The 26,553-nt window shown below is 50.5% G+C and overlaps 1 protein-coding gene across 7 annotated transcripts in view; it reads right to left on the reverse strand.

Annotated features, from left to right (window-relative positions):
* COL6A3 (collagen type VI alpha 3 chain) overlaps window positions 1–26,553 on the reverse strand; it is a 79,870-nt gene that overhangs the window by 16,692 nt on the left and 36,625 nt on the right. For all 7 annotated transcript variants that reach the window (XM_027046883.2, XM_027046900.2, XM_027046893.2 and 4 more), the window contains 28 exons: window positions 25,419–26,033; window positions 23,924–24,523; window positions 22,782–23,119; window positions 21,562–21,640; window positions 20,309–20,454; window positions 18,807–18,899; window positions 18,110–18,163; window positions 17,103–17,174; window positions 16,125–16,151; window positions 15,738–15,782; window positions 15,565–15,618; window positions 14,817–14,879; window positions 13,906–13,971; window positions 13,497–13,550; window positions 11,299–11,334; window positions 10,631–10,693; window positions 9,742–9,804; window positions 8,405–8,467; window positions 7,616–7,678; window positions 6,108–6,158; window positions 5,872–5,907; window positions 5,360–5,422; window positions 4,443–4,505; window positions 3,144–3,176; window positions 3,023–3,059; window positions 2,910–2,921; window positions 2,320–2,813; window positions 734–830 (listed from right to left, as the gene is read on the reverse strand). In XM_027046883.2, the coding sequence (XP_026902684.2) occupies window positions 734–830; window positions 2,320–2,813; window positions 2,910–2,921; window positions 3,023–3,059; window positions 3,144–3,176; window positions 4,443–4,505; window positions 5,360–5,422; window positions 5,872–5,907; window positions 6,108–6,158; window positions 7,616–7,678; window positions 8,405–8,467; window positions 9,742–9,804; window positions 10,631–10,693; window positions 11,299–11,334; window positions 13,497–13,550; window positions 13,906–13,971; window positions 14,817–14,879; window positions 15,565–15,618; window positions 15,738–15,782; window positions 16,125–16,151; window positions 17,103–17,174; window positions 18,110–18,163; window positions 18,807–18,899; window positions 20,309–20,454; window positions 21,562–21,640; window positions 22,782–23,119; window positions 23,924–24,523; window positions 25,419–26,033 (3,480 nt within the window). The remainder of the gene's footprint in view (window positions 1–733; window positions 831–2,319; window positions 2,814–2,909; window positions 2,922–3,022; window positions 3,060–3,143; window positions 3,177–4,442; window positions 4,506–5,359; window positions 5,423–5,871; window positions 5,908–6,107; window positions 6,159–7,615; window positions 7,679–8,404; window positions 8,468–9,741; window positions 9,805–10,630; window positions 10,694–11,298; window positions 11,335–13,496; window positions 13,551–13,905; window positions 13,972–14,816; window positions 14,880–15,564; window positions 15,619–15,737; window positions 15,783–16,124; window positions 16,152–17,102; window positions 17,175–18,109; window positions 18,164–18,806; window positions 18,900–20,308; window positions 20,455–21,561; window positions 21,641–22,781; window positions 23,120–23,923; window positions 24,524–25,418; window positions 26,034–26,553) is intronic.

The following is a 26,553-nucleotide window of genomic DNA, read 5'->3' on the forward strand; positions in this document are numbered from 1 at the left end:
TACATTAATCTGTTGGCAGTCTGGGGTAATTAAATCGTCACATAATACAGAAGCCTATTCATCGCTTGCTGCCTTTTTGTGGCCAGATTTCAGTTTTCATCACCTAACACTCAATCAAACAGATCAGTGAGCTGAAATCCTTATTCTGATACTATGGTATTGGCGTTAGAAGGAGGAAGAGGAGGGAGAGGAGGGGGAGGGAGAGGGAGGAGGGGAGATGCTGGAGGGAGAGGGAAACAGGGAAGGGAAAAAAGGGTGGAGGAGGGAGAGTGAGGGGGAAGGGAAGGAAGCAGGGGAGAGGGAAGGGGAAGAAGGATGGGGAGGAGGGGGAGAGGAAGGGAGAAAGAAGAATTGGGGAGAAGGGAGGGGAGGGGAGAGAAGAGAGGGGAGGGGAAGGGAAGGGAGGGAAGAAAACTGCTTCTTCGCCACGCTGAAGAAATGTGTTCTAGAAAGGCACAAAGCCAGATCATTGAAATCTGGACTCCAAGGTCAAAATGTAAGCAGAGCCTACTTCCTCCTTTATTTCCTATCTATCAAAGAGAAGCTCGGCCTGAGGGGTTCCACTTTAAATATGGAAACTACTTATGTAGGAATTACACTGGCAAATGCAAGGCATGATGAATCTTCATGCAACTCAGGCCCTTTACATGGATGACAAATATTCGTTCAAATGTCGCCCCGTGGATAGTACAGTACATCTTGTAACAGACTGTCCTGTTCGAGAAGCCCTTACCCAGGCAAACGTGACACGTCAGGACGGTCTTCAAGAAGTCGGTGAGGTCTCTCCTAGGGGGCAGGACAAGCGCATGTCCCACTGCGGTGTTATTGATCTGGTTCAAACAAAAGGAAATGCTTGGTAGGAGTGTCCGTGATAAGTAACCACTTGAAAATGGAGCAGCGGAGTCGAGTCGTGTCCGTAAAATAAGCTTCCCAACAGATCACCCCCTCTTCTCGGGGGTGGTGTTGGTGGGGTTTGGGAGGAGGTGCTGAGCTTAATAGGAAAACACAGGCTTTCTTCTGTGGAGCTGAGCTGAAGTTCAGATCTCTCTCCTGAACTTTCCACTGGGCCCGAAGGAAAATTATTTAACCTCTCCAAGGTCCAATTTCCTGAGCCGAAAATGGGGGTAATGTTAAATTCCCCATGTCCAATTACATGATGCGTGGGAAATGGCTGCTATAGCTCTAGGAAATAGTGGGCACTTGAGTGGCACAGTTATTCTCGGCCACAGTAACAGCCACTGACACACGTTAGCTCCAAACTCTCCCAGAAGGGGATTTAACCACAAGGCAGGTAGTGAAATCGCTTCTAGAAGGTTCAATAAGCCCTGCTCATCACGGTGCCTTGGGACCCCATCACTAAGTATTCATTGCGTGTAAAAGTAAAGTTAACTAATGAATGAATAATTGACTTTTCGAACTTGCTGGGACACTGCTGTTAAGAAACACAAGTGGTTCTGGGTCACTCAGCCCACACGAGGGAAAATGTACATAAATGAGCCCCTTATGAGGGCAGACAGCTGAAAGCCCAAGCTGGATTCCCAGGCCCAGCGTTGTGTGCTCAAACTGGCCTGTGGTTTGGCAGAATAAACCTTGAGGGACGGTACCAATGACCAGACCGTCTTTCGCTGACGTGGGCAGGGGTAAAACCATAGAATACCCAGTCTTGGAGGGAAGACGGTAGGGACCATCCCTCCCCCACTTTGCCTTTCACAGGCGAGAAACCTAAAACACAGAGAGGTTAAGTGACATGACCATATTACTTCGGTGACTTAAAGCTAGAAAGTGGGCAGGCTGGAACAAGGGCTCTTTCCCATCATGCCCACTGCCCACTCGGCCTGAGCAATGCAGCCATCATTGGCACTGAGTAAATATTAAGTGATGAATTAGCCAATTATGACATATATCATTGTCACAATTAAACCAGCTATTTAAGCAAACGACAAGGGAGCACTGTGCGGCTTCACCGCGAAGGCTGACCATCCTGGCTGAAGAAAGGTTGGAACAGGGGTGCATGGACGTCTGGGGGACCTCCTTAGGGCACTGGTGGCCTCAGGGTCAGCCCTGGGAGAGTCTCCTCCAGCAGGTGAGGAAGGACCCAGTGGGAATAAATCACAGGCATGTGGATGTCGCTCTAGAGCCAGAGCCACTCGGCTGTCCCGGAAATATCGCTCAAGTAGCTGCCAATCACAACAGCCTCATCCAGGAGCTTTTGGAAACTATGGTGCATGAATCCATCAAGCAGGCACCAGGTGCCCGAGAACATTCTCAGAGCCCAAGAAGAGCCAAAGGAGATGTCAACCGTGCCCACAGGGTACAGACCTGCAACGCGCTGATAAGCTGCCGGTCCTCCTGGCTCGTGAGGAACAAGGGGGTGATCCCCGCATCCGAAAGCTTTAGCACAGCCTCCCTGAGCTGTGGGGACGCCCTCGTGGGCTTATTGCTGAAGAAAACAGCCACTTTCCTCATCAGGAATCCGTTCCTCACACGCTTAAACGTGTTTCTGGCCACGAAGGACATGGCCGTTTCCAGACTCTGTTGCTTGGACGTCAGAGCCACCTGAAGGTTCTTGATCTTGTCCAAGAGGACCGACTTCTTCTTGGAGTCGGCAAACCGGATCTCCGTGGTCACCTCGTTGTTGTAGGTGACCACGGCCACGCGTGCCCCCCGCGGGCAGTTGCTCTCAGCAATGGTCAGGTCGCCCACGATGCTCAGGAGCACATCCCTCATCCGGCTAAACGTGTCTTGGGTCACCCCCTCCGAGGTGTCTAAGGCAAAGGCCAGTTCCGTCGGGAAGACGGGGCATTCCAGGGGCCCTGTGGGAAGTGGAAGGTTTTCAAAGACAAACTTTACTTACCGGGAAAGGGGTCTTCTTCCCGCAGGAGAAAGTCAGATGGCTGAAGTCAACTTACCGTAGCAGCAAGCTAGAAAAGAAACATAGAGAGAAGTGAAACACAGGTACTGCATGAGCATTTCAAACATGAGAGCAGACGTGCATCACAGACAGCAAAGATCATGTACTTACGACATTTATCTTTGATGCTTTGGACAAGGGCACATTGCTTTAAAAAGAAAGGAAAGAAGCGTGAGGGGGGCGGACAAGAGGCTTACGGCCCAACGACTGGTGATACACACATGCAACTTACATCCATGGAGTCACCTCTGTTGCCCTTGGGACCCTGTGGAACAAGAAGGAGAGGGTGAGAAGCACCACAGATGCGCGGGACCAGCAACGGGACAGAAACATGGCTGAGGGAGCAAAGGTGGGTCTGGGCTGCCCTTGACCATTTTCAGGCTCTCCCTGTAAATCTGACTTTACTGCTCAAGGAACAAAAGAGAGGGGAAACTTTGAGGACAGAAGTGTTTCCCCTGCAAAATGAAAAGCTCCACACCCTAAAAACCTGGAAGGTTGTGACAAATCAAAGGGATCACACATTTGGGCTCGAGTCTAAACATGACTTCTCCTCAGAGTAGAGCTTTCTTTCCACCTGCGATCTTAGTATCTGCTGTTCACAGAAGGGACAGCGACGCGTCACTCAGCTAAGCCTCAGCTCCAGATCTAAAGCACACTGGCTGGATACCACCCCAGAGGAGGTCCAAGGACAGAACCATGGCTGCTCTCAGGGTCTTATCACAATACACAGCCGCCCTGACAGCCAAGCAGTTGTCTCCTGGGCCAGTCAGGTGCGTTTCCACAAGACTACAGACTGCCTTAACTTTCTCCATTAAATGCTTCACTTTCTTAAAGGCAGAAATCACCTGACTTAGCCTTTATCCAAGTCTGACCAGTCTAATCCCTCCACCTTTCCTTGTACGAGTGATTGTCCATCATTCTTTGAACCTCATGAAATTTAACGTAGGGAGACAATATAGGGAGAAATTCAAGTAAGGAAACGAAGATATTCATAATGAAGAAATGCAAGGGAAAAGCTGCAGTAGGTCGCCCTCTTGGCCCCAGGTGGCCCAGCACTCGTGGGTTTTAAACCATAAATCAGAAGCTATCTTGGGGATTTTATAGACCACAGGAAATAGTTCACAAACCGACGTCTGACATAAATTATACTATTTCTACAAGATGCAACCAAGAGGTATTAGAACTTGTCCTCTCTCTCTCTCTCTCTTTTTTTTTTTTTTTTTTTTTTTTTTTGTCCTGTACACAAACCTCAAACCTACCCCAGGAAATTATAAAGGCAAATTACAATATACCCTAGACCACAAGGTTCCACAAGAAACTTCTTTGGAACGTTTCTGGTTAGTCTCAAATTCAAAAGCTCTTTTCTCCATTGTGACATCAAAAGAAAAGTGGTTTATAAAAAAAAAAAAAAAAATCAATGACAACAAAAATGCAGCACGTCTTTTCTGGGAGGCTATAGGAAGTTTACAAAGGGACACATGTAAAGCTTCCAGCCCATGGCTGGACTGGAACTGGGTGGGTGGGTACTTACAGATGGTCCTGGGTAGCCAGGGTCCCCCTTCTGCCCAATTGCCCCTGGAGGTCCTGAATTTCCCTAGAAAAGGCAGAACAAACAGTGAGATGCTTGCCCAAGAACGATTAAGAAGACTATCCATGGAGGGGCGCCTGGCGGGCTCAGTTAAACGCCTGACTTCGGCTCAGGTCACGATCTTACAGTTCGTCAGCTCAAGCCCCGCATCGGGCTCTGTGCTGACAGCTCAGAGCCCGGAGCCCACTTCGGATACTGTCTCCCTCCTTCTCTGCCCCTCCCCCCCTTCTCTTTCTCTCTCTCTTTCAAAAATAAAATAAACGTCAAAAAATTTTTAAATAAAAATTAAAAAAAAAAAGACGATCCACGGATGTGCAAGAATGCAATAAACGGCAATCAGTGAGACCAGCGCTCGGTGCAGATAACCAATCCAACGTGGTAAAACCACCTGGAAAAGTAAACGATGCAGTTTGTCTCCACTGAGCAAATTAACAGGATCATATGACGATTTTAACTATATTTCAAGCTAAAAATAACCGTTTCCCACATCGAGACCGCGACATGCTAATTCAGGCCTCGGTGCAATCTTAAGAGGATGAGTAAACATCCACTGAAGACAGTCATTTGGAGCCAAAAGCAGCTTCAGGAAGAGGACTGTTATGCCTTGGAGGCGGGGAGCGCGGGGTCTGGTGATCCTTGAGATGTGTTAGCAGAAGGGCTCCCGGGGCCTCCCCGTAAGGGCAGCACGGCTGAAGAAGGCAGTGTAGACAACCACAAGGGGTCCTGAGGACACTGGCCTGGGGCCTAGAACTCCTTTTCTTGTACCCCACATGCCACCAGCCAGGTTGCCGGGGAAGAAGGAGAATGTTCACCACACGTGTTCTCATCCCCCACCTGCAGCCAGGTGCGGGCAGACTCACCCTTCGGCCCCTGATGCCTTTGGGTCCTGGTCCTCCATCCGTCCCGGGCTCGCCAGGGGCACCCTGCAAAGAGAGCCAGGAAGAGGCACATTAAGTTCTGAAACGGAGGGTCCAGCGGAGGGCCCCTGGGCATCTGGACCACACTCCCCAGGGCAGCCCAATGGCTAACTCTGGTTTACATTCCACTGGGTTACTAGTGCGTCCGTGTCCTCCACAGATGCAGCCTTAGTTTACCGCCCCCATGATGACGATGTCATACAGATCAGAGCATGTCAAGTTTACAAAGTGTATGATTGCCATGTCATGATCCAACCCTCGCAAGGCCCAAGGCAAGTACGCTGTCCACTGTCACCTCCACTTAACGGGTGAGGGAGTATCTCAGAGAGGGCGGGGCCTTCGTAAGCGGCTGACCCCACACTAACACCACAATATTCCGATTTTCAGCCCATGAACATGCCAGACGCAGCCCCCCAAAATGGTGACGTTTCACCACCAGGGGAATATTTATTTACCTTTGGACCAGGGTATCCAGGGAATCCTCTTTCTCCCTGTAAGAGGCAAATAAATAACTCAGTTTTGGGTCCTAATTTACATGCATCTAAAAGAAATTATTCTTGAGCAGAAATGAATATATCCACGGAGTCACCAAGACAAAAAAAAAACTCATGATATTCCAACAAAATTTTGAGAAATACTTCTCTAAAGACACAAGACTCCAGAAGCTCAGGAATCCTCAGCAGATACGCACTTTTCTGCCTTTGCGTCCTTCACCGCCAACCCCATCTCTGCCATCATCGCCCTGGGGGTGGAAAGGGAGCATTACTGCAGGCCGCCATGCTGGGCACCCCACCACCATTCTGTCTAGAGCCCGGAGCACAGGGTCGTTGGGTCCCTGAAGGGTTCCCAGATCAAGGAAGTGTTCCTGCTCCCACCCCATCCTCCATGTGTAAACAAGAAAGCCGTCTGCAAGTAAGTGGGCTTCATGGACTCCTTTGGGAAAATGGTGCTGCTGTGCCACCAATAAAAAGAACATCTGACAGCCACCGGGAAAGACAGCACTTGGGTGTGGAATCAAAGGCCCGCGGAATCTCTGAGACTCTTAGAGCAGAAAGGACTCCCAAAAGTCACCTTGCCAAAGTGCATCCTTGACTCTTTGATTCTAGCAGGAACGCAGGACTCAGTCTCTCACGCCCTCCTGAGTCTCCTGCGCTCAGACCTTCTCTCCTCTCCCCCTGTGGCTTCCCTCCCTCCTTCCAGGTCATGCCATTGGACTGCCTTCTTTCCAAACACCCCCCTCCCTATGCTCTCCAATCACACCCTCGCGGGAGACTTTCAGAACTGCACTCCATTGACTATTTCAAAAGAATCAGAACAATATGTGTGAAATATATACACTGGTATCTCTAAAACATACGCAGAGCATGCTATTTAGTTAAAGTTTTAAGCAAACATCAACAGCTAAAGAGCCATTGCCCCCAAATTTATGGACACACCATCAAGAGATTTCCTTCTGGTCTGAACAGATTTTAAAGCCTGATTTTTTCCCCCTCTGCTTCTGAAACTGAAAGTAACAGAAACGGATCCTTCAAAGTTCAGTTTTCTGTAGAGAGGTTACATACACACACAAAAAAATATTTTAAAGTTTGGGATTATAAATCAGATCAACCGGGTTCTCAAAACTTTCTTAAAACAGTCTATAGATTTCTTTGCCCTGTACAGAAGTGTATATTAAAAATGTATCGTTCGTGAGCAGTCAGATTGTCTTTAGATAATATTTTAAAAAATGAGTTATCAAGGTAATAACTTCTATTCCTAGGATGTCTCATCCAAAGGAAACAGTTTCAATCTGGAGTGAGACCTGATCAGATATGATTCCATTTTAACCAAAGGACATTTATTTCTCTGCAGAAAAACTCCATCTAGTCATGGTCACAAACCATTTGCAGGACGATAATGAAGGTGGTTCAAGCTTCAGTGAGTCCCCACATTCACTTACCAGGAAAAACATGAGAAAAAAATGTCTTTCCCCACTCTTCCCTGATGTAATGAAACTTACTTGGAAATTGATTTGCTATTTATAAGCAGTCAGTCTCACTGCATTTGGTCATATCCCCAAGGACACAAGGGGCAACTATCCAGTTACCTGTTTAGGACCAACCCAATTTGCAATGAGAAAGGCTAGCCCAGAGAAAGGCCCCATCTCCCCTGCCTCACACCTTCCAGCAAAGGATTGGCCACAGCACATCCTGATCTTACCGTCTCCCCTCTGGGGCCCCGGCTTCCGACTCCTCCCTTTGGTCCCGGCTCTCCAGGCTCGCCCTACACACAAGAAACAAGGCTGAGACAGCTGTGGGGCTGAGACCATTTAAAACATGATTCCAAGCAATTTTTGTTCTACGTGATGCCGGCGGTAAGGTAAAGTCAGTGGGTGTTGACTACAGCAGGGAAACCCCCCACCACCACCAAGAGACCGAGAGACAACCGTGGATTCACACGAACACATTTCCTTTACTGAGAAAAGGCTGCCCTTTGAGGCCCGTTCTGATAAATTGTGTTTTTTCTTAAGGCTTATGGAAAGTCGGTTCTCAGACAGTCTTCGTATGACAAGCTGCTGTTATCCAAAAGAGTCGGGGAGCTGGGCCTCTTGGATTAGCTAAATATGGCCAGCAGAGCTCTGTGCGTGCGGTGCCAGTGTTTAAAGAATGTGTGTTCAATGCAACACTGGGGCTGTGCTAAGTGCCTCCCATCCGCTCTGATGACTCCAAGGAGGCCAAACTCCCGTCACATACACAGGCACGAACAGATCAGGGAATCCACCAGCTGCTGGCAGGTTCTGGCCACAAGAAAGCCAACCCGCTGAGTGTAGCCCGTGAGTTCCCTTCAGGTGGGACAGGACAGGGATCCCACTGGCCAAGCCGGGCTGGCAGCTGGGGAGGCTGGATGCAGACTAAGCAGGTGAGCACACGGACAGATGAGGGGAAGGCCACAGAGGGTATGGCTGGGCCCTGACCTCAGGAAATGAGCTCTACTTTGGTTAAGACAAACCTTTCTTCCCAGGGGACCGACTCTGCCACGTTCTCCAGGAGCACCCGCAGTGCCTCCGCTTCCCTGGAGCAGGGAGAGGAGCATGTCAATGAAATATTCACCCTCCAGCCAGAGGCCCTGCACTCGGCCCCCACCCCGCAGCACTCAGTGCCAAGTGCGGTGCCGGAGACCCAAACGCACATGGACATGGCTTGTGCAAATCTAACACATCCGTGTGACCGCTCAGAACCAGCTTCCACAAACCAACCCGTGTTGCAGTTAATATCCCGAGTCCCTGACTAGAAGAGAAGAACCCAGATTTTGTGGGACTTTATTTCCTCTCCCTTTTCACACCTCCACAGTGACACCTGATTATACAGGTGCAGAATCCTATACACATATCCCCTGAGGGAGTAAGTAAATAATGAAGAAACATAGCTCTTAAAACGGGGTGCAGCCTCCAGAGCCCAGAAATGACCCACACGAACATGCGAAAAACAGGTGGTAGGAGCTCTTTGTCATTGGTGACTATTAGAAGAGTTTCACCTCACCCCCACTCCACCTTAGACTCTTGACTAATTAGAGCTTAAATAATGTTGAATAAAACCCACAAAAGCTTTGAAAATAGGTATTTATCAGACGGCGAACCAGGAAAAGAATGTCTAAGCCAACAAGGGATCTCACAAAGTTCCTACTTGGTTGCAACACCTTTTTGTCCATTTCTGTAGCAACAAGCCAGCTCTTTGCCACTTTTCGGTTATTACTGTTTTCTGTAACACATGACAGGGTGGCTCCCTGAACAGCATGTCAGACAGGACGGACACCAAGTGTGCAGTGCTGGGGACCCGGGCCCCACACAGCTAACTCATCTCTGCTCATGGTCACCGAGCCCTGAGATGCCTGTCCATGCCTGTGGTCATTCAAGTTTAAGGAGCAGCTTCAGTGTTGAACCTGAGGGTGGGGAATGCCTTACACCGAATACCAAACCACAAGGCAAACTCCAGGGGCCACATATGAAACAATTTGGCATAAGCCGAGAATTGGGGCAGATTTAGAGTTTACAAAGGTCCAGCCTCAGGCTTTGGAAGTGCAGGATAGCCTCACCACTCAGCTGGCCAATGTTTGGAAGGAGCAGCACTGGGATTCAGAAGCCCCTGGAGCACCAAGAGAAAGGGTCTCTTACTTCCTCAGGCAAACTGGCCAGTCGCCGTGAGGACTGAGGTTGACCCGGGGTCTGTGCTGGCAGGGGGGAGGCGAAGGGAGAAGTCTGTCTACAGTAACACCATCCGCAGGACCTCAGCCTGTGCGGGCCGTGCTCCCGCTTAGCTAAAGACAGGGGTGGGATCAAGCGGACTTACCCGAGGCCCAGAAATGCCTTGTTCACCGATCAGGCCTGGGGGACCCGTGGGACCAGGTGGACCCTGAAGAAGTAAAAGGCCAATATAAGTGCTGCGTTGAGGTGGCGTTCCATGAGGAACGTCGGGGTGACACCTGCACATTGCACAGAGCCCAGAGCCTCGCTCCCGCCGGCCAAAAAGACCGCTAGAGACCATGCTTCTATCTCAGCTGTTAACAGCAGCTCCAACCCGGGACACTGTAAGGGGGAGGTTAGCTTAAGAAAAATACAAGGAGCCCGGAGGGCTCAGTCGGTTAAATGTCTGACTCTTGATTTTAGCTCAGGTCATGCTCTCAGGATTTGTGAGTTTGAGCCCCACATCAGGCCAGAGACAGAAAGGAAATCAGTGGTTTCCAGGAGCTGCAGGAGAGGATACAGGAATGACTGCCTAAGGGCTTGGGGGCTCCTCTGGGGATGATGAAAATGTTTTCAAACTATGTAGAGCTTATGGTTGTACCACACTGTGAATGTATTATGTGCCACTGAACTCTTCAGTAGTTAATTCTGGGTTCGATTATATAAAACTGGCTGTCACCTCATTTAAATTGAAAACCATCTGGGGACTCCTGGGGAGCTCGGTCGGTTGAGCATCTGACTCTTGATTTCAGCTCAGGCCACGATCTCACGCTTCGTGAGTTCAAGCCCTGGGTCAGGCTCCGTGCTGACAGTGTGGAGTCTGTTTGGGATTCTGTCTCTCGCCCGCTCCCTCTACCCCTCCCCTGCTTGTGCTATCTCTGTCTCTCTCAAAACAAATAAACATTTAAAAATAAACACACGGAACAATTTAAAAACACATACTGGAGCACCTGGGCAAACATCACAAGGCGCACGGCCGCGCTGAGAGTACTGACCTGTCCACCTCGGGTGCCCTGCTCTCCCACGGAGCCCGGCTGGCCCGGGCCGCCCTTGTTGCCCTTGGAAACAAAAGAAGATGAAGGGGGGGGGGGCGGTCAGACTGGTTGAGGCCAGTGTCAGCTGTGTATTCGACAGTCACGTCTGGACAAAGGGGGTAGGGGAGCAGCCCCACAGGGGAGTAGAGGCCACCAGGGCAGTGGCCCCGGGATGAGACATTCAGCACGTACAGCCAGTGCCATTCTGCACGCTTATGATGGTTCCCCACACCTGCCTCACCTCTGCTCAGGATGGTTGTGAAATCAGGATTTTTGAATCCAAACCTGCCTTGCACAGCTGGGCAGACAGACACAGTAAGACGCAGAGACCGGCCGACGAGCAGGTCAGCGGGCGCGTCAGGGACGAGGGACGCCCAGACGCCCCCTGCTCCATTCCTCCCCTCAGTCTCTGCCCCTGGTCCCCACAGCCACGTGGTTTCACAAGTCGTTTGGAAGAGGCTAAATGCATGGAGTCGGTACAGAAGGTGGTGGCTGGTGTTTGAGCCCCACGCCTTGAAGGCAGAGGGACAAAGCTTTTGGCTCCCAAGCTGATTGCATTCTTGCCCTTTGAGAGCACGTGGTGAGTCATGGTGTGATGGCAGAAGAAAGGCACCAAATTAGAGACTTACCTTAGCTCCCGCTGGTCCCCTTCGGCCAAAGCCGCCCTGTGGAGGAGTCACACAAACTGAGAGGGAGCCTGGGGACGGAGCCCGGGGCTTTCTGCAACATGAGTCGCCACGAGCCAGACAATGTGCCTGGCCGGCCCTGAGCAGACTCAAGAGAGACACCCTTCCTCCTGCCCTCCTCTCCGCCAAGTTTTGCTTCCACGCTGCCCTGTTAGCCACCCAAATGGGAGTTTTCAGAGTTACTTCCAACCTGCCAAGCAAAATAATGACTCCTTCTGGCTGCACGATCCCAGCCAATTTCAAAAAAGGATGTAAAAATGGTAATGTCAACCTGTCTGTTTTTCAACCATTTTCCTAACTGCAGGCAGAAGTAATGAGATACGTCAATTATAATGGAAGGGAGTCCCAAACTCTCCAAACGCTCCTGGCCAAATATAACACACACTCAGCTAAGTAAAGCGTTGGGAGTGCACATACGTGAACCTAAAAAGCCCAACCGTACTTAGTCTGGGCTCATGACTTGGCAGCATCTTTCTCGATGTTCCAGAGGTGACCCTTCGTTCAAATAAATGTGGGCCCGTTGCATAAGCAATGCTTTCATTCCGTTTCTGTGATGGCTTCCTCTCCATCGGAAAGGTTTGGGACGGGAACGCATGAAGGTCCTGGGTGTATCTTTGTGAGGTGAAGGGTTAGTGTTCTGGACACTGTAAGGCACCAGCTCTGTTATGGGGCTTGGCCCATCTGTGGCGTCAACCAAAGAAAGACATTCTCCACTCCCAACGGGCCAGCCCAGAGACCTTCTGGGGTGACTGTTTTAACATTATTCACGGTGGTGGAAACTTCTTTAACGGAAGGCCTTGGCCTCCTTCTACGGATGACACGTGGACAAGTGGAGAAGGAGACGGGCCAGGCGGCTCCTTCAGAGTAACAATCTGCCTGGCTTCCCCCAAAGGGCACAACTAGGAGTACGACCAGAGGCTAAGTGCTCAGTGACGCAGTGCTCAGGCCAGAGGCAGCCCGCAGAAGCCCCAGTGTGGCTGTGTGAGACGTGAGGTGGCCCGGTGGGAAGGACACGTTTCACCTTGGCCTGAGCCGGGCACAGCGAGGTCCTAAGGGAAGGAACCAGAGGCCCCCGGGCCAGGCCTCACCCTAGCGCAAGGGAAGAAGTGGGTCGACAAGAGCCCTTGACTCCATCAAGGGTGAACCGAGGTCTCCACCTTGCGCACAGAAATAAAACAAACTGCAGGCAGAACTCTATTTTAAGTCACTTCGTGAAAACAAGTTTTGGTTCCGTCACACGCTGAGCGGGTGGCTCATTTTAACAGCGGGGTCTTTCCTCATTGGTCAATTTGCTGTTCGCTCGCAGTAACACTCAGAACTTCTAAGATGGCATTTTCAAATTTTGTTTTTCTTCTGAATTCTAAAGGCACAATTTTAAAACCTACGCCCCTAGCATACCATGTAATCACGGGTGAGAGTCATCCCTTCCAAAAGCTCCCATCTCAGGGCACAGCCCCCTGAGGGTCCAGCCGCTGATGGATCCCTCACTGCGTGGCTGGTGCTGGGGAAATGGCGGAGGTACCATTTTTGGCCGCCCAGACCCAGTCTGCTGCCGCTCTGCTCTCTCAGCTTGTGAGCAGAGCCATCCTGACTGCCCCTGACGCCTTACAAACTTCCAGACCACTCCTCCCCTGTGCAGGGACCCTCTTCCCCCTCTGGAGCCACGCTCTGTGTTCCCCAGGGCCCTGGGAGCTGCCAAGGGTTTCCCAAGGGTCGTGTACATAGCTTTGGTCTTAGCAGCTCTTCGAGGGGACTCAGAGATTAGGGACGCAATGAGCTCTCCTGCAACAGACATTCGCGAAATGTCTCGCAAAGGCAACCGCCTGATGCAATTCACTAGAAAACACAATCTGGTGTCGTCGCTTGAATTACAGCCGCACCAACAAACAATGACTAAACCCACAAGCATACAACCCATCAGCCTTCTTGCCCCTCACTCCCTCACTCCCTCCTGAGTTTGTGCTTCTGTTTGGATTTTTTTAAATATTTAGCAGGACAGAGCCTAGCCACATGTTTGAAATCCCCCTCAAAGCCCCCAAGTAAAAAGTTGCTGAGTAACGCCGCCCCAGATCGTGTTGGTGATTCAAGAGGCACTTGCTAGGACTCCCCACAAAGCCCCCTGAGCCCCAAGAGGCACTCACGTCCTTCCCGGTTTCTCCAGGGCTTCCAGATACCCCGTCTCTCCCAGGGAGACCCTGACATGGAGAAAAAATCAGCGTAAGACTCTCATCCAACTCTGGCATATTGTGCCAGAGACCACGGGAAAGGGGGTTGCTTGTACACACGGCAGAGGCCGGGGGATGCTTGGTGGGACCCCTTAGACGGGGGTCATGCCGTCTGCACAAGCCTGAGAAGCGCTTTCCGTAAATACCTAAGGGGCATAAATTCTGCAGAAAAGGAGCCCCTCTGGGTAGCAGGTGGACACTGCCTTCCCAGGCACACAGTCCACACCCGACCTCGTGTGCCCATAGCCGTGAAGACCACATCTGTGGCCCCTGTGGCTGGGGGGAGCCCTCGGCAAAGGGGGTCTGGGGATGCAGAGCACCGTACCATGGGGCCGATGTCTCCGGTTTCTCCTTTGGGCCCTCTCTGCTGACTGTCCCGTCCTGAGTCACCCTGCAGACAACACAGGTCAGGGACATGAGCCACGTGTGCAAGAAAAAGGCACTTCAAATTCACCTTAGGTAAACAGAAGAGTTTGCCACCCTTCTCAGTCTATGGCTCTACAAAACCTATAGGCCAACCCCCTCCCGAGCCAGCCTCCCTCCTCCTGGGCCAGCTTCCCTCCTCCTGGGCCAGCCTCCCTCCTCCTGAGCCAGCTTCCCTCCTCCCCACCGTCCCCCTTCCCGCCCCCCCCCGCCCCGCCAGCCTCCCTTCCTCCTCCCAGGCCAGCCTCCCTCCTCCTCGGCCAGCCTGCCTCCTCCTGAGCCAGCTTCCCTCCTCCCCACCAGGCCAGCTTCCCTCCTCCCCACCCGGCCAGCCTCCCTCCTCCGGGCCAGAACAAGGCAAGAGGGACGGTGAGGCACTATTCTCCCTGTTGAGGAAGGACCGCTGCCCACTGCCCAGGGCTGAGAGTGGTTTGGGACCTCACGATCAGGCTGTCAGAGTGAGATGGGTGGGCTATGGGGGATGTGGCCAAGGCGTGGCCCCTCAGGGTCCTACATTTTTGTCACCTCTGATACTTTTCTGAGCACCTGACCCCGCTACATTAAAGTGCCTTGAGACCACCTTTGAGGGAAATTCCTGAGGCCTTCGTATGACAGGCCTTGCAAACACTATCTTTGCAGCTAGAGAGCAAACGTGTCTCCAAAACTGTAGGAGGAGGACAAGCCATGTACATTATCAACACATTCTAAAGCAATTTCAAAACTCTGGTTAAAAGCTCTTCCTCCCAACTCACTTCCCAACGACCCCCCTCCCCAGACTTGGGTCCCAAACTGTCCGTGAGAAAGCTCCCTTACCGGGTCACCTCGAATTCCAACGTCTCCCCTCTCCCCTTTGTCCCCTTTGGGTCCTTTGTCACCCTAAATAAAAAATACCAGCAGAGACAAAAATTAGATAAGGTTTCAAATTTGTATCTCCCCCTTAAAAATCACGTTCTTCAGTTTATAAATCTTTTTTTTTTCAACGTTTATTTATTTTTGGGGGGGACAAAGAGAGACAGAGCATGAACGGGGGAGGGGCAGAGAGAGGGGGAGACACAGAATCGGAAACAGGCTCCAGGCTCTGAGCCATCAGCCCAGAGCCTGAGGCGGGGCTCGAACTCACGGACCGCGAGATCGTGACCTGGCCGAAGTCGGACGCTTAACCGACTGCGCCACCCAGGCGCCCCTTCAGTTTATAAATCTTAAAAAGAAGAGTATCTCCCGTTTACTCGTTTACATGAAGGTAAATTTACTTCCAAATATTTCCAATTTGTTCAGGTAATCCCAAATCTTTACTAGGACCTACTCTGGACCAGGCACCAGGGATTTATTTAAACAGAACAGTCAGTCCCTGCCCTAGGAGATATACTCTTCAGACTAAAAGATATGATGTAATTGTCACAACGGACAGAGGACACAGGAGACACCACAGAAGCACCCCCAGAGGACATCAGGGAAGGCTGCCTGGAGGAAGCAGTCTTTACATACAAGAATAAAAAAAATTTTTCTTAGGTGAAAAGTTTTTAGTTTTTCCATAGCGGAAACACTATGGAAACATACTTACCCTTCTGCCGGGACTCCCTTTCTCTCCAGGAGAACCGGGCAATCCTTTGTCCCCCTGTCAAAGACAACAAGAAAACGTCACTCCTGGCACAATTTCCACCGTAGACTGAAGCATGAGTCACAGGGATGCTCGGGACCGGACGCGGTTGGGACTTAGAGTATGAAATTGCTTACATCTTCGCCGTTGAGACCATCCAGCCCGATTTCTCCTAATTCACCCTGCACGGGAACAAGACACACGGTGAGGGGAGAAAGCCATCTGGTAAAGGAAAAATGACCAAAACGGGGGAACGCTTTGAATTTCAAAAACGAGGGGCGCCTAGGTGGCTCAGTCGGCTGAGTGTCCGACTTCGGCTCAGCTCATGATCTCACGGTTCGTGGGTTCAAGCCCCGCATCAGGCTCTGTGCTGACAGCTCAGAGCCTGGAGCTTGCTTCGGGTTCTGTGTCTCCCTCTCTCTGCTCCTAACCCATTCGCTCTTGCTCTCTCTCAAAATTAAATAAACATCACCAAAAAAATTTGAAGATAAATAAATTTCAAAAACGAAAACCAGCGTAGGTACCTTCTCTCCTGGGAATCCGCGAGAGCCCTGGAAGGGAGAGGAAAGGGGAAACATTAGCTCCTCCCTGAAGGCCAAAGAGAAGAGGCTAGAACAGCAGGGGGTGGAGGGGGGGGCCCACCCCACCTGAACGCCCTGAGTCTGAAATTCAGTGCCGGGGATTCATCTGTCTGCCTTGTCCCCTCTCCATCCCGTGGGGGATCCTGAGGCTAATTGCCCTGGCCCTGAGCAGGTGGCCTTCTTGGCTCCTTGGTCAGGAGGGGTGGGTCCTGAAAGCCAGGGACCCGGCTACAAGACCCCTTTGTGACTTTGCCACATGCTGGCCCCTTCCCTTCAGCACCTGCTTTCAAACCTCAGCAAACAGAGGAGAAAGCACATTCAAATATTCCACACAAGGAATTTTCCAGCACGAGCCACCCTCTTGCTTCCTCCCAGCCCGCCTGGACACCACCTGGCTCCTCTGGGGGGCCCCGGGGGCTGGAACCGCTGCCCCCCGCCCCCGGCCCGTGTTCTCTGTCCTTGTGACTCCTTCCTGGCTGCTCTACACGCCGTAGAAAATGCCTCCTTCATCGGGGGTGGGAGGGAGGGGAGGGTGGGTAATGGGCATCGAGGAGGGCACCTGCTGGGAGGAGCACTGGGGGTTGTATGGAAACCAACTTGACAATAAATTTCATACTCAAAAAAATACAAAGACATATAAAGTAAAAAAGAAAAAGAAAAAGAAAAAAAGAAAACGCTTCCTTCATTCCCAGGCTCCCTTCCCAGCGCAGCCAGTGCCGCTGACCCGCCAGACTGCGCCCTCTCGCCACGATGCGAGGCCACTGGCTGCTGCACACGGATGACACAAAGGCCCCGGGGCCGTCCTCCCCAAGGAGGCATTTGGGGAAACTGTCTCACTTCTGCACGTGCCACTGAAAGCCTCTGCCTGCGGGGCCCTGGTGCTGCGGTCCCCACGCTCACGCAGGGCTCAGCCCACGGTACCTTTATTCCTCTCTGCCCGGGGCAGCCCTGGAAACCTTGAGTGCCGTTCACACCGGGAGGACCCCGTTCGCCCTGCGGGAGAAACGAAGGCAGTTACAAGGTGGAGCTCCGGGCCACCACGCCTCCTCTGAGTGCGCAGCCCTGGGAGGGTGTGGCCTAGAAAGCGGATTTCGCTGGGCTGGCGGGGATGCTGTTCCAACCCGGTGGGGCCTCCAGCATTCCTGCACCCCCCGGCCCTGGGCCTGGCCTTGAACCTGCAGTTCCTGCCCCTGGAGGGACCAGGGAGGGTCTGCAGCTCAAAAGGGTACCAGGGTGAGCAGGTCACTGGGTCCTGGGTGTGCGTGAGTGTCGGGTGCCCACAGAATCCCGGGCCTGACAGTTCCTCTGCATGGTCCCTTGTTCCCGGCTCTCCAGTGGGTCCTGGGGCCAGCCTGACACCCAGCACTGCCAGCTGGGACCCTGTGACTTCACCACTCCCCATGGACCCTGTATCCCCGTCCCAGGGCTGGGCTTCTTTCTAGTGTCTCAAAGCCTCTCGGACCACATCTGTCCCAGGCACTGCTTCTCAAACGCCCAACCGGACCCTCTGGCTACTGATGACCCAAGTCAGTAAACCTCCCTTAAAGGGCGTGACCCCGACGAGCACCCTGGTTGGGTTTCCCGGGCGCCCCTGCTCCGGCTCACTCCCCTCTCTGCTTGGATGTCTGGGTCTGCTGGGTATGCCACACTTGGTGGCCCCCAGTCTCAGAAGCCATTAAGTCTCTCCCTCTGAAATAAGACCAGCAAAGTGCCTGCACTTCATGTCCACATCTGTCCTGTTGGGGACGTCACACTGTTCTCCACAGTGTAGAAATCTGAGTGGAGTTGCTAAGGAGGTTAGAAACTGATGTTATCCCAGTAGGAAAGTCATTGGAATTGGAACAGATTATGAGCCCCACAATTCAACCCCAATGAGTGAGGAACAAGGAGGCAATAAAAGCTTAAAGAACAAGCCATCTTGTACTTACGGGTCCGCCCTCGTCACCAGGATAACCTCGGTAGCCATCTTCCCCGGGAATACCCTAGAACAGAGTAAGTTCATGCTTCAGTTAAAGCTCGTAGTTTTCTTTGTTCTCCAAATAATCGTCCTGCCCCCCTTTCTTGCTAGAGCAATGCCACCATGTAGCACGGCTTTAGGTGTCCCCTTGAATTGGGGTTTCTTCTTATTGTTACAGCATAATTTATCAGAATCTTTAAGGCTCGTCTCCACCAAGAAATCCTGCCAGTTTCCTGTAACTTAGACACCTACTAAGAATCCCTGCTGACCATCCACAATGAGGATGCCAGTCAGTGATGCCCACTAATTTTAACATTATTTTTTTAAGTTTACTTACATTTATCTTAAAAGAGAGAGAGAGCAGAGGAGGGGCAGAGAGAGAGGGAGAAACAGAATTCCAAGCAGGCTCCACCCTGTCAGTACAGAACCCGATGCAGGGCTCAATCTCAAGAATCGTGAGATCAAGAGTCGGACAATTAATCAACCGACTGAGCCACCCAGGGGCCCCTGATTTTAACATTATTTTATAAAATGATAAACAGACCCCTTCACCCCAAGGAAAGAGAGAAGGCAGCAGGCATTCAGCACCCCTCAGGCCTCATGTTGCACCCCTTCGGACTCTCCTGAAATCTAGTCCCAGACGTCAGAGAAGGGCAAAGCCACCCTACCTTTGGCCCGATGCTGCCAATGGGCCCGCGGTCTCCCCTTTGCCCGGAGCATTTGCAGGGAACTCCACAGCAAGCTTTCTCAGCAATGTTGTCCTACCAAAAGGAAAAGAAAGTTCAAGTCTGAACAAATGCCTAGGAAAAAAAAAAAAGCATAAATACGCCGTGAAGGTCAAAATCGATGTACGTGGATTTCACGGTGAGAGATGATCTTCTTCCCACAGAGCATTTCCTCCAAGACTGCTCAGCAGTCAGGGTGGCAGAGGGAAGCCACCAACGTAGGAGCATGGACAGCAACCAAAGTAACACAGACCATACTCACGGTGTCACCGCAGGCTCGGCCTTATTTCTAAAAGTTTCCAACATACGTATCCAAATTTCAAATGTTAAGCATAACTTACATATTTTTAAAACCCCGAAGAGCAAGACCTAACAAATAAATTGCATACGGCCGGGACAGAATGCGGTTCCACAATGGAGATCCTTACACCCTTCCTCAGGACCATGGTCAGAGCACAGACTGGCTCCAGCCTGGAGGAGACCTTGGGAACAGCCGCGGTGTGGGGCCGACACACAAGTGGTCCCCGCCTCTTGGCCACCAGCACCGCCACTCTGGGCCACCAGTGCGGCCACACTCATCAGACACCCTCGACGTTCCCTTCCCATCCTAACCCCTGACCTTATTGGGAAAGCGCATGCCCAACCAACATTTCCATCTGCTAAACTCGTGGTGCTCAAACACTTTTCTCACAGCGAGCTTCCTAGAGTTTTCATTTCCTCCATGGCCCGGATGCATCAACTAACGCAACCTCCTTCCACCCAATAAAAAAATAAAATCCCAATTCCAGCCCTAGGAAGAACAGTCAGTTTATCCTCCAGCTCACTGTTGCCACCAGAAAGCAATGTCCAAGTTGACCACTCAGCCCCACGTCCCCCAAAAAGCCCACCCACTCCCGGCCCCAGGGCTAGCACCTCCAGCTGAGAGAGGCTGAACCCTGGCATTAGGATGCCTCATGAGGGCACCTTTATTTGCTCCAAAGGAAATTAGGAGAGAAAACAAGGGAGGTGCCTCTCTGCCCAGAAACGGTCTTTCTTTTCCTGCATCGTCTTATTTTCACATGTAACTTTTGGATGCTGAGGACAGTTTCCTGTTTGGGGACAGTCACTCTGATGTCTTGCCTTCCCAGCCATCTTATGAACGGAAAGGTTCTCACGAAAGGGAGCAGAGGAAACTGTCAGGTAACACCACCAGCATGCCTAGAGACCCATTTTCCAGCTTGCTGCTTTCCCAGCTCTTGGACACCTCCGTGTTCTGGACTCATGCCTGGGATGGCCACAAGGCAGGTCCCAAGTGAATTAAATAAACCGAATTACCCACCCAAAGGGCCCCTCTGCCATTCACCTCACAAACAAACAAACAAACAAACAGAAATGCCTTCGTGATCTTAAATGACAGAAAAAATTGGTGTCTTGACCGCTTTGTGTGTAGAGACACAAAAACTCACGAGCTGCTCCGCCAGTTCATAATCGAGGTCCAGCAGGTTAAGCCTCAGGGGCCTGTTGTACATGAAACCTCGCCCGAACTCCAACTGCATCAGCTGCTCCAAGTTGGCTACACGTTCAAGGCCCACCAGGATCAGAGCTTGGACGCCTGCAGGGGGAGGCACATTCGGTGCGGCTCAGCTGGGCATTCCAGAACCACCATGGCTTTTCCCTCCTAACTTTTTTTTTAAAAGAAAAAACTTCAGGGGTGCCTGGGTGGCTCAGTTGGTGAAGCGTCCAACTTCGGCTCAGGTCATGATCTCACGGTTCGTGAGTTCAAGCCCCGCGTCGGGCTCTGTGCTGACAACTCAGAGCCTGGAACCTGCTTCGGATTCTGTGTCTCCCTCTCTCTGCCACTCCCCTGCTCATGCTCACTCGCACTCTCTCGCTCTCCCGCTCTCTCTCAAAGATAAACATTAAAAAACTGCTTTAAAGAAAACTTCAGTATGAAATGTGACCTTTACCTAAAACATGTTGAATCAAACCAGTTAGCTTCTCTGAAGAGTTAAAATACTGGAACTTTGGAATTCTCTAGCAATTGTTCAAGGAATGTCAGTAACTAAACTGATCAGCAGAAATACAGGAAGTGACACCATGAAACGCATTCATACGTAGATTCTCCAACTCTGACAAAACTCAGGTGTGCTTGGGGAGAGTTGCCACACCACACCCCCAACACCCGATAGTAGCAATCTCGTCCTCTTGGCTCAGGAAAAGCCAGCTAATAAAGAGAACACTCTTAGGATAAGTTATGCTTTTTGTGAGCCTCCGGTGTTGGCATTCACTTTGTGATAATCAGTGCGACCAGATTCCAAACCAAATAAACAGATATTACATCTGATAATGGGCATCCTTGTCTGTCTAGTTACCTTAAATCTGGAAGATGTGGCTTCACTGTTTACTTTAGAGCAAAGTGCATTTTCTGCTTTAAGTTGTAATGTTTTCAAGCGGTAACCACGAAGTCATGTTCTTTTGCAAAAGCATCATGCTTTCAAGACGTTCTACCACCCGAATGAGTCTGAGAGCCTGAGGGTCCTGGGTCAGGATTTGGTGAGGAAGCCGACTGTGGCACGAGGGGAACCGCGGTAGCCCCAGGGAGGCGACAGAGGCCCAGGCTGCGAGGAGGAGTCCCCCGGGTCCCCCAGAGGACTCCAGCAGGGTGGTGTCCCTGCCTCACCCAGGCCAACTTCTCCTGTTTGGAAAGCCCACGACCCACCTTCTTGTCGGAGATCCTCAGACGCCCTTTGTAAATCAGCCAGATCTCCGTCCACCCCATCAGTAAAATGAATGACCACCTAAAAGCAAAAGAGGTGTCAAACCCCAGCCCAAATTACAAAGAAATGACCTCCCGGGGGTTGGGAAGATAGGCCCATTCAAACCCTCCATCCACAGTTGAGGAGACTGGGGCCAACGTTGAGAAACAATCACCCCCACTCATGGTTCTTTAATACCATGCACTAAAGGAGGGATAAACGAAGTGGGTATATGGTGGTGTTTGATTTACTAAAAAAAAAAATTACAATAAAAATAAAAACAGTATTCATCTCATTTTCCTATGTATGTGATGTAGCTTCTAGAAATGTGTGTGTGTGTGTGTGCGCGCGCGTGCGCGTGCGTGCGTGCGTGCATGCTACGGGCTGAACCATGTCCCTCCAAAAGTCATATGTCGAAGCCCTAAACTTCAGTCCCTCAGAATATGACTGTATTTGGTGATAGAGCTTTTAAAGCGTCATTAAATTCAGTGAGGCCACTGGGACCATGCGGTCTCTAATCCGATGTGACTGGTCTCCTTCTAAGAGAGATTGGGACACAGACACACACAGAGGGAAGCCCGAATGGAGACAGAAGGAGAAGGTGGCCATCCACAAGCCAAGGAGAGAGGCCTCCAAAGAAACCAACCCAGCAGAGACTGATCTCAGACTTCCAGCCTCCAGGACTGGGAGAATACATTTCTGTTGTTTAAGCCACCCATTCTGTAGTAATATGTCTTGTCAGCTCTAGAACACTACTGCTGTGTGTGTGTGTGTGTGTGTGTGTGTGCACTCACGCTATATATGTATGTATCTGTATGTAGGTACACATACACGCAGAGAGAATGAGAGAAGAGAGCGTGATGTACTCAACGGGTAGGACAATAATCAAACAGGAATTAATCACAAATTCAGCTCAATCAAGCTTAATTACTGATTTCCAGGATTTTTTTAGAGTGTAAGTAAAACTATTGAAACGGGACAGATATCACATTTTGGACTTTTATGACCAGTTGACGATAAAGCACTTTTATGTTCAGGCACCACCAACCCCATCAAGCATGAAAAGCACTTCTAGAAGAACACTTGGGGGTAAGGGGCTTCTGGACACGGAGGTGCTCCTCCTGACCAGTACAAGTCCAGAAACTGCACGGGAACCTGGAACAAGGGGGGAGCCCATGCTCACCTTTACGTTGTCTGCTGAGGACTGTCTGAACTTGTTCTGATAGACCTTCAGCGTGTCCGCAGTGAGGACGTAGGGGTGCTGGCTGCGCATGTTCTGGAACTTCTCAAACAGCTCCGGCTGGTACTCAGCAAAGTCAAAGGCCTCCACGGGGCCCGAGGGCGTGTTGGCCACCACCGACACGCGCACAGTGGGCATCTGGCCGCCGGTGCAGCTGATTCTTTGCATCTGGCTGATTCTATTCAAGATGGTGTCCACCTTGGACTCAAGGCCCTTCTGGGTCACAAATACGTTCTGATCCCTTGACCCATCAAACCCCAGAATCACATCCAGATTACAGACTGCAAAAAGGAAAGGAGGCAGTGAGCTCTAAGTCGAGGTGGCCACGATGGGTCCAATACACAGGCACAGCCCCGGGACGTGGACCGGGCATCACGCTCGAGGGCAAAATGAGATCCTCTATGTATGAGCTTCGAGAAGCAATTCAGTCTGCCTCTCTCTCAGGGAACACCAGTGCTGACTCTTAGGAACTGAAAGCGTAGGCCATTTTAACGTGTTTGCTTTTCTGGAGTGTTCATCACTTTTGGCCTGCTCTACAGCAGGTGTTTACATCCATCTCAAGATTGTGCTTTAAATGAAATGCACTTGAGAACTCAAATACTCTGAACTCAAATAGTTGATCTAAGGAGCCTATAAACAGAAACAGGGAACAGTAAGTCTGAATAATTTGGGGAATTCAAGAATAGAGGGGGAAAATACATCTTATAAGATCAAGAAAATACAGACTTCCACTCTTACCCTGAAAGATAAGATATCCTTACCGATAACAGGGGCTAAGTGGTTACCAGGATCCAACCCACACAGTTGGGTAAGCAGAATGCCTGAAGCAGCCAAAGGCTCAAGGAATCCATAGGCCAGCAGCGGGCATCTAAATATCTAAACTAGGTCCAGGGGTGCCTGGGTGGCTCAGTCGGCTAAGTGTCCGACTTAAGCTCAGGTCATGATGCCGTAGTTCGTGGGTTCAAGCCCCACGCTGCTTTCCATGCTTTTAGTGCAGAGCCTGCTTGGGATTCTCTCTCTCCCTCTCAACAGATGCTCCACATTGGCATGACAGGATGGAAATGTACCTAAAGGGGATTGGTTACCTTTGGAAACATCGGTCACACCCGGACATAAGGTTTCATGCATCGCATCATGCAGAGTTTCTAAAACTTGCTCGCTCAGCTCAGACAGCTCCTGGACGTTCCCCACACGGAACGCTGTGGCGCTGTTGGATGCGATCTTCCCAATCTCCTCTGAGTCGATGTTCTTCACGCCCACGGCAAACACTTTGACACCTCTCTGGGTGAGAGCCAGGCTGGCTTCCTGGGCATCCTCCACCGACTTCCCGCCCGTGATCACAAATGCTATCTGAGGGACCCTCTGATCCAGGCGGCTGCCCGCCTCCGGCACGAAATGATTCTGCCGCAGGTGCTGGAGGCCCACCTTGGTGTTTGCGTGTCTCCCCCCTTTGTAGACCACTTTGTTGATAGCGTCGATAATCTGCTGCTTGGTGGTAAAGTCCCTCAGGAAGAACTCATCGGTGGGGTCCGAGTTGTACTGGACCAGCCCCACTTGGATGGAGTCGCCCCCCTCATACAGTGTGTCCACAATTTCAGACACGAAACGGAGCACTTCCTGGAAACTGTCCCTCCTGAAATTGATGGAGCCGTCCAACAGGAACACAACGTCTGCTTTCTTTTTCTCTAAAAGCGGTTAAAATAGAAATGAGAAATTTGGTTTCCATATCCAGAACAAATACACAAAGTGTAAAATAACTGGAAAAAGGCATTCTTATAACTCGTTCACAGCAGACACCTTTGCTTTATTCCATGCCTCTACAGGGCCCAAATTCACAGCCACCATCATGCTAAAAACAAGAAGAGAAATGATAAATCATCTGAACAAAAAGCTAGGAGGCAGGAGGACTCAGGGAAACCGAGAACTGAGTCCTGGTTAGCCCATGCAAAATGGCATTACGGCAGATTCAACGGTCCATGAACTCAGATGTTTTAGGAAATGCCGCTAAACACGATCCTTCTGGTCAGAAATAAACAATGGTGTCTGACGGGTGTTGGGAGAGATATGCTAGAGGCAGAACGAAAAAGGGCTGGGAGAAATAGACTGGAAATAGGAAGTAGACCCTATACACCTTTGGAGGGCTGCCTGCCAGCATGCTAAGAGCTCCATAGAAGCCCGCCAAAAATGAAAGGCATTTGATGGTAATTTCCTAATTATAATCAAACAATGAAGACTGGAGTAAAAGAGGGGTATGGATTGGCCAACCTCAAAGATGCTGTCCTATTCTGAGACCCAGTGAATCTGTGGTTAGTCCTCAATGCACCTTCATAGAACCTTTCAGTGGGGCTACAACTAGCCTCATAGAAGCCTCACGGAAGAATTAATGACCCTATGCTTTCCGGGTTATGTTTCCTTCTACAGTTTCAACTAAGTCATTTTTCCAGGATTTAGTTTCTAATATTATATGCAGCAATGACCATAACAGAAGAAAACTATTAAAATACATGCTAATTGCATTTTTTTTTCAATTAAAAAATAACAGATGTCACACTCTGTGGTTATGTGTCCCAGAGGTCATACCTGGCCGTGAGGGAGACGGTATGTCCACTCCTGGAGGTGCAGGTGTGATCCCGGAAGGTCCAAAAGAGTTCATGATTTTTTCTTCTATGTTGGGGAGGTCTCTGAATTCTCGCACCGTGAAGACCAGTCTGGGGTCATTGGTGATGGTCTGCAGCTCTGTTCTGTCAACATTTCGGTCTCCTACCCCTAAACTCACAATCCCTGAGGATCTAATCACCTGTGAAAACCTGGAAATATCATCCTGGGATTTTCCACCCAGAAAGAGAACCAGGTGTTGCGGTATGCCATCTTCTATCCGGCTCCCAGCAGACTTGACAAAGAGATTTCTTGCCACAAATTCCAGAGCTTTGCCAGTATTCAGCGGGGACCCCCCTTTGAACCTCAGGCGACGTATTGCATCAAGCACAGGGGCCTGGGATCTGTGGGTCTTCAGGTAGAATTCTGGGAAGACCTCATTGCTGAACTGTACAACCCCAATCCTCACTTTGTTGGGGCCAATGTTGAGTCTGCGAACAATTCTGCTAACAAAGTCCCGAATATGCGCGATGCCATCTGGCCTGACATTGTCAGAGCTATCAATTAGGAAGACAATGTCTGCAGCATCACTCTCAACATCTGTGGATAGAAAGAAAGGAAGAGGAAAACTCAGTACGTGACTGGTGTTTCTTTGGCTTTGTTTCTGCTTTTGTTTCTGAGCTCAGAACTATCTTGCACTATCTTGCACAGTGTTAACTAGCATTAAAAATTACAAGCTAATGCACATGTGTTTATCTCTTGAGCTTTTTAAAATTAATCATTAAGGGGCACCTGGGTGGCTCAGTCAGTTACGCATCCGACTTCACCTCGGGTCATGATCTCACAGTTCGATTCATGAGTTCAAGCCCCACATCGGGCTCTGTGCTGACAGTTTGGAACCCGGAACCTGCTTTGGTTTCTGTGTCTCCTTCTCTCTCTGCCCCTCCCCTGCTTGCTCTCTCTCTCTCTCTCTCTCTCTCTCTCGCTCTCAAAAATAAATAAACATTAAATTTTTTTAACTCCTCATTAAAAACTGGGCTTTTTTCACCAAAACAATTTCCACTTCTTAAAAATCTTCGAAGTTCTCCAAAAGTTTCTAAGTTTACTCTATTTTAATTAT

The sequence above is a fragment of the Acinonyx jubatus genome, chromosome C1 (genome assembly GCF_027475565.1).
Source record: "Acinonyx jubatus isolate Ajub_Pintada_27869175 chromosome C1, VMU_Ajub_asm_v1.0, whole genome shotgun sequence".
In the NCBI taxonomy this organism is placed as follows: Eukaryota; Metazoa; Chordata; class Mammalia; order Carnivora; family Felidae; genus Acinonyx; species Acinonyx jubatus.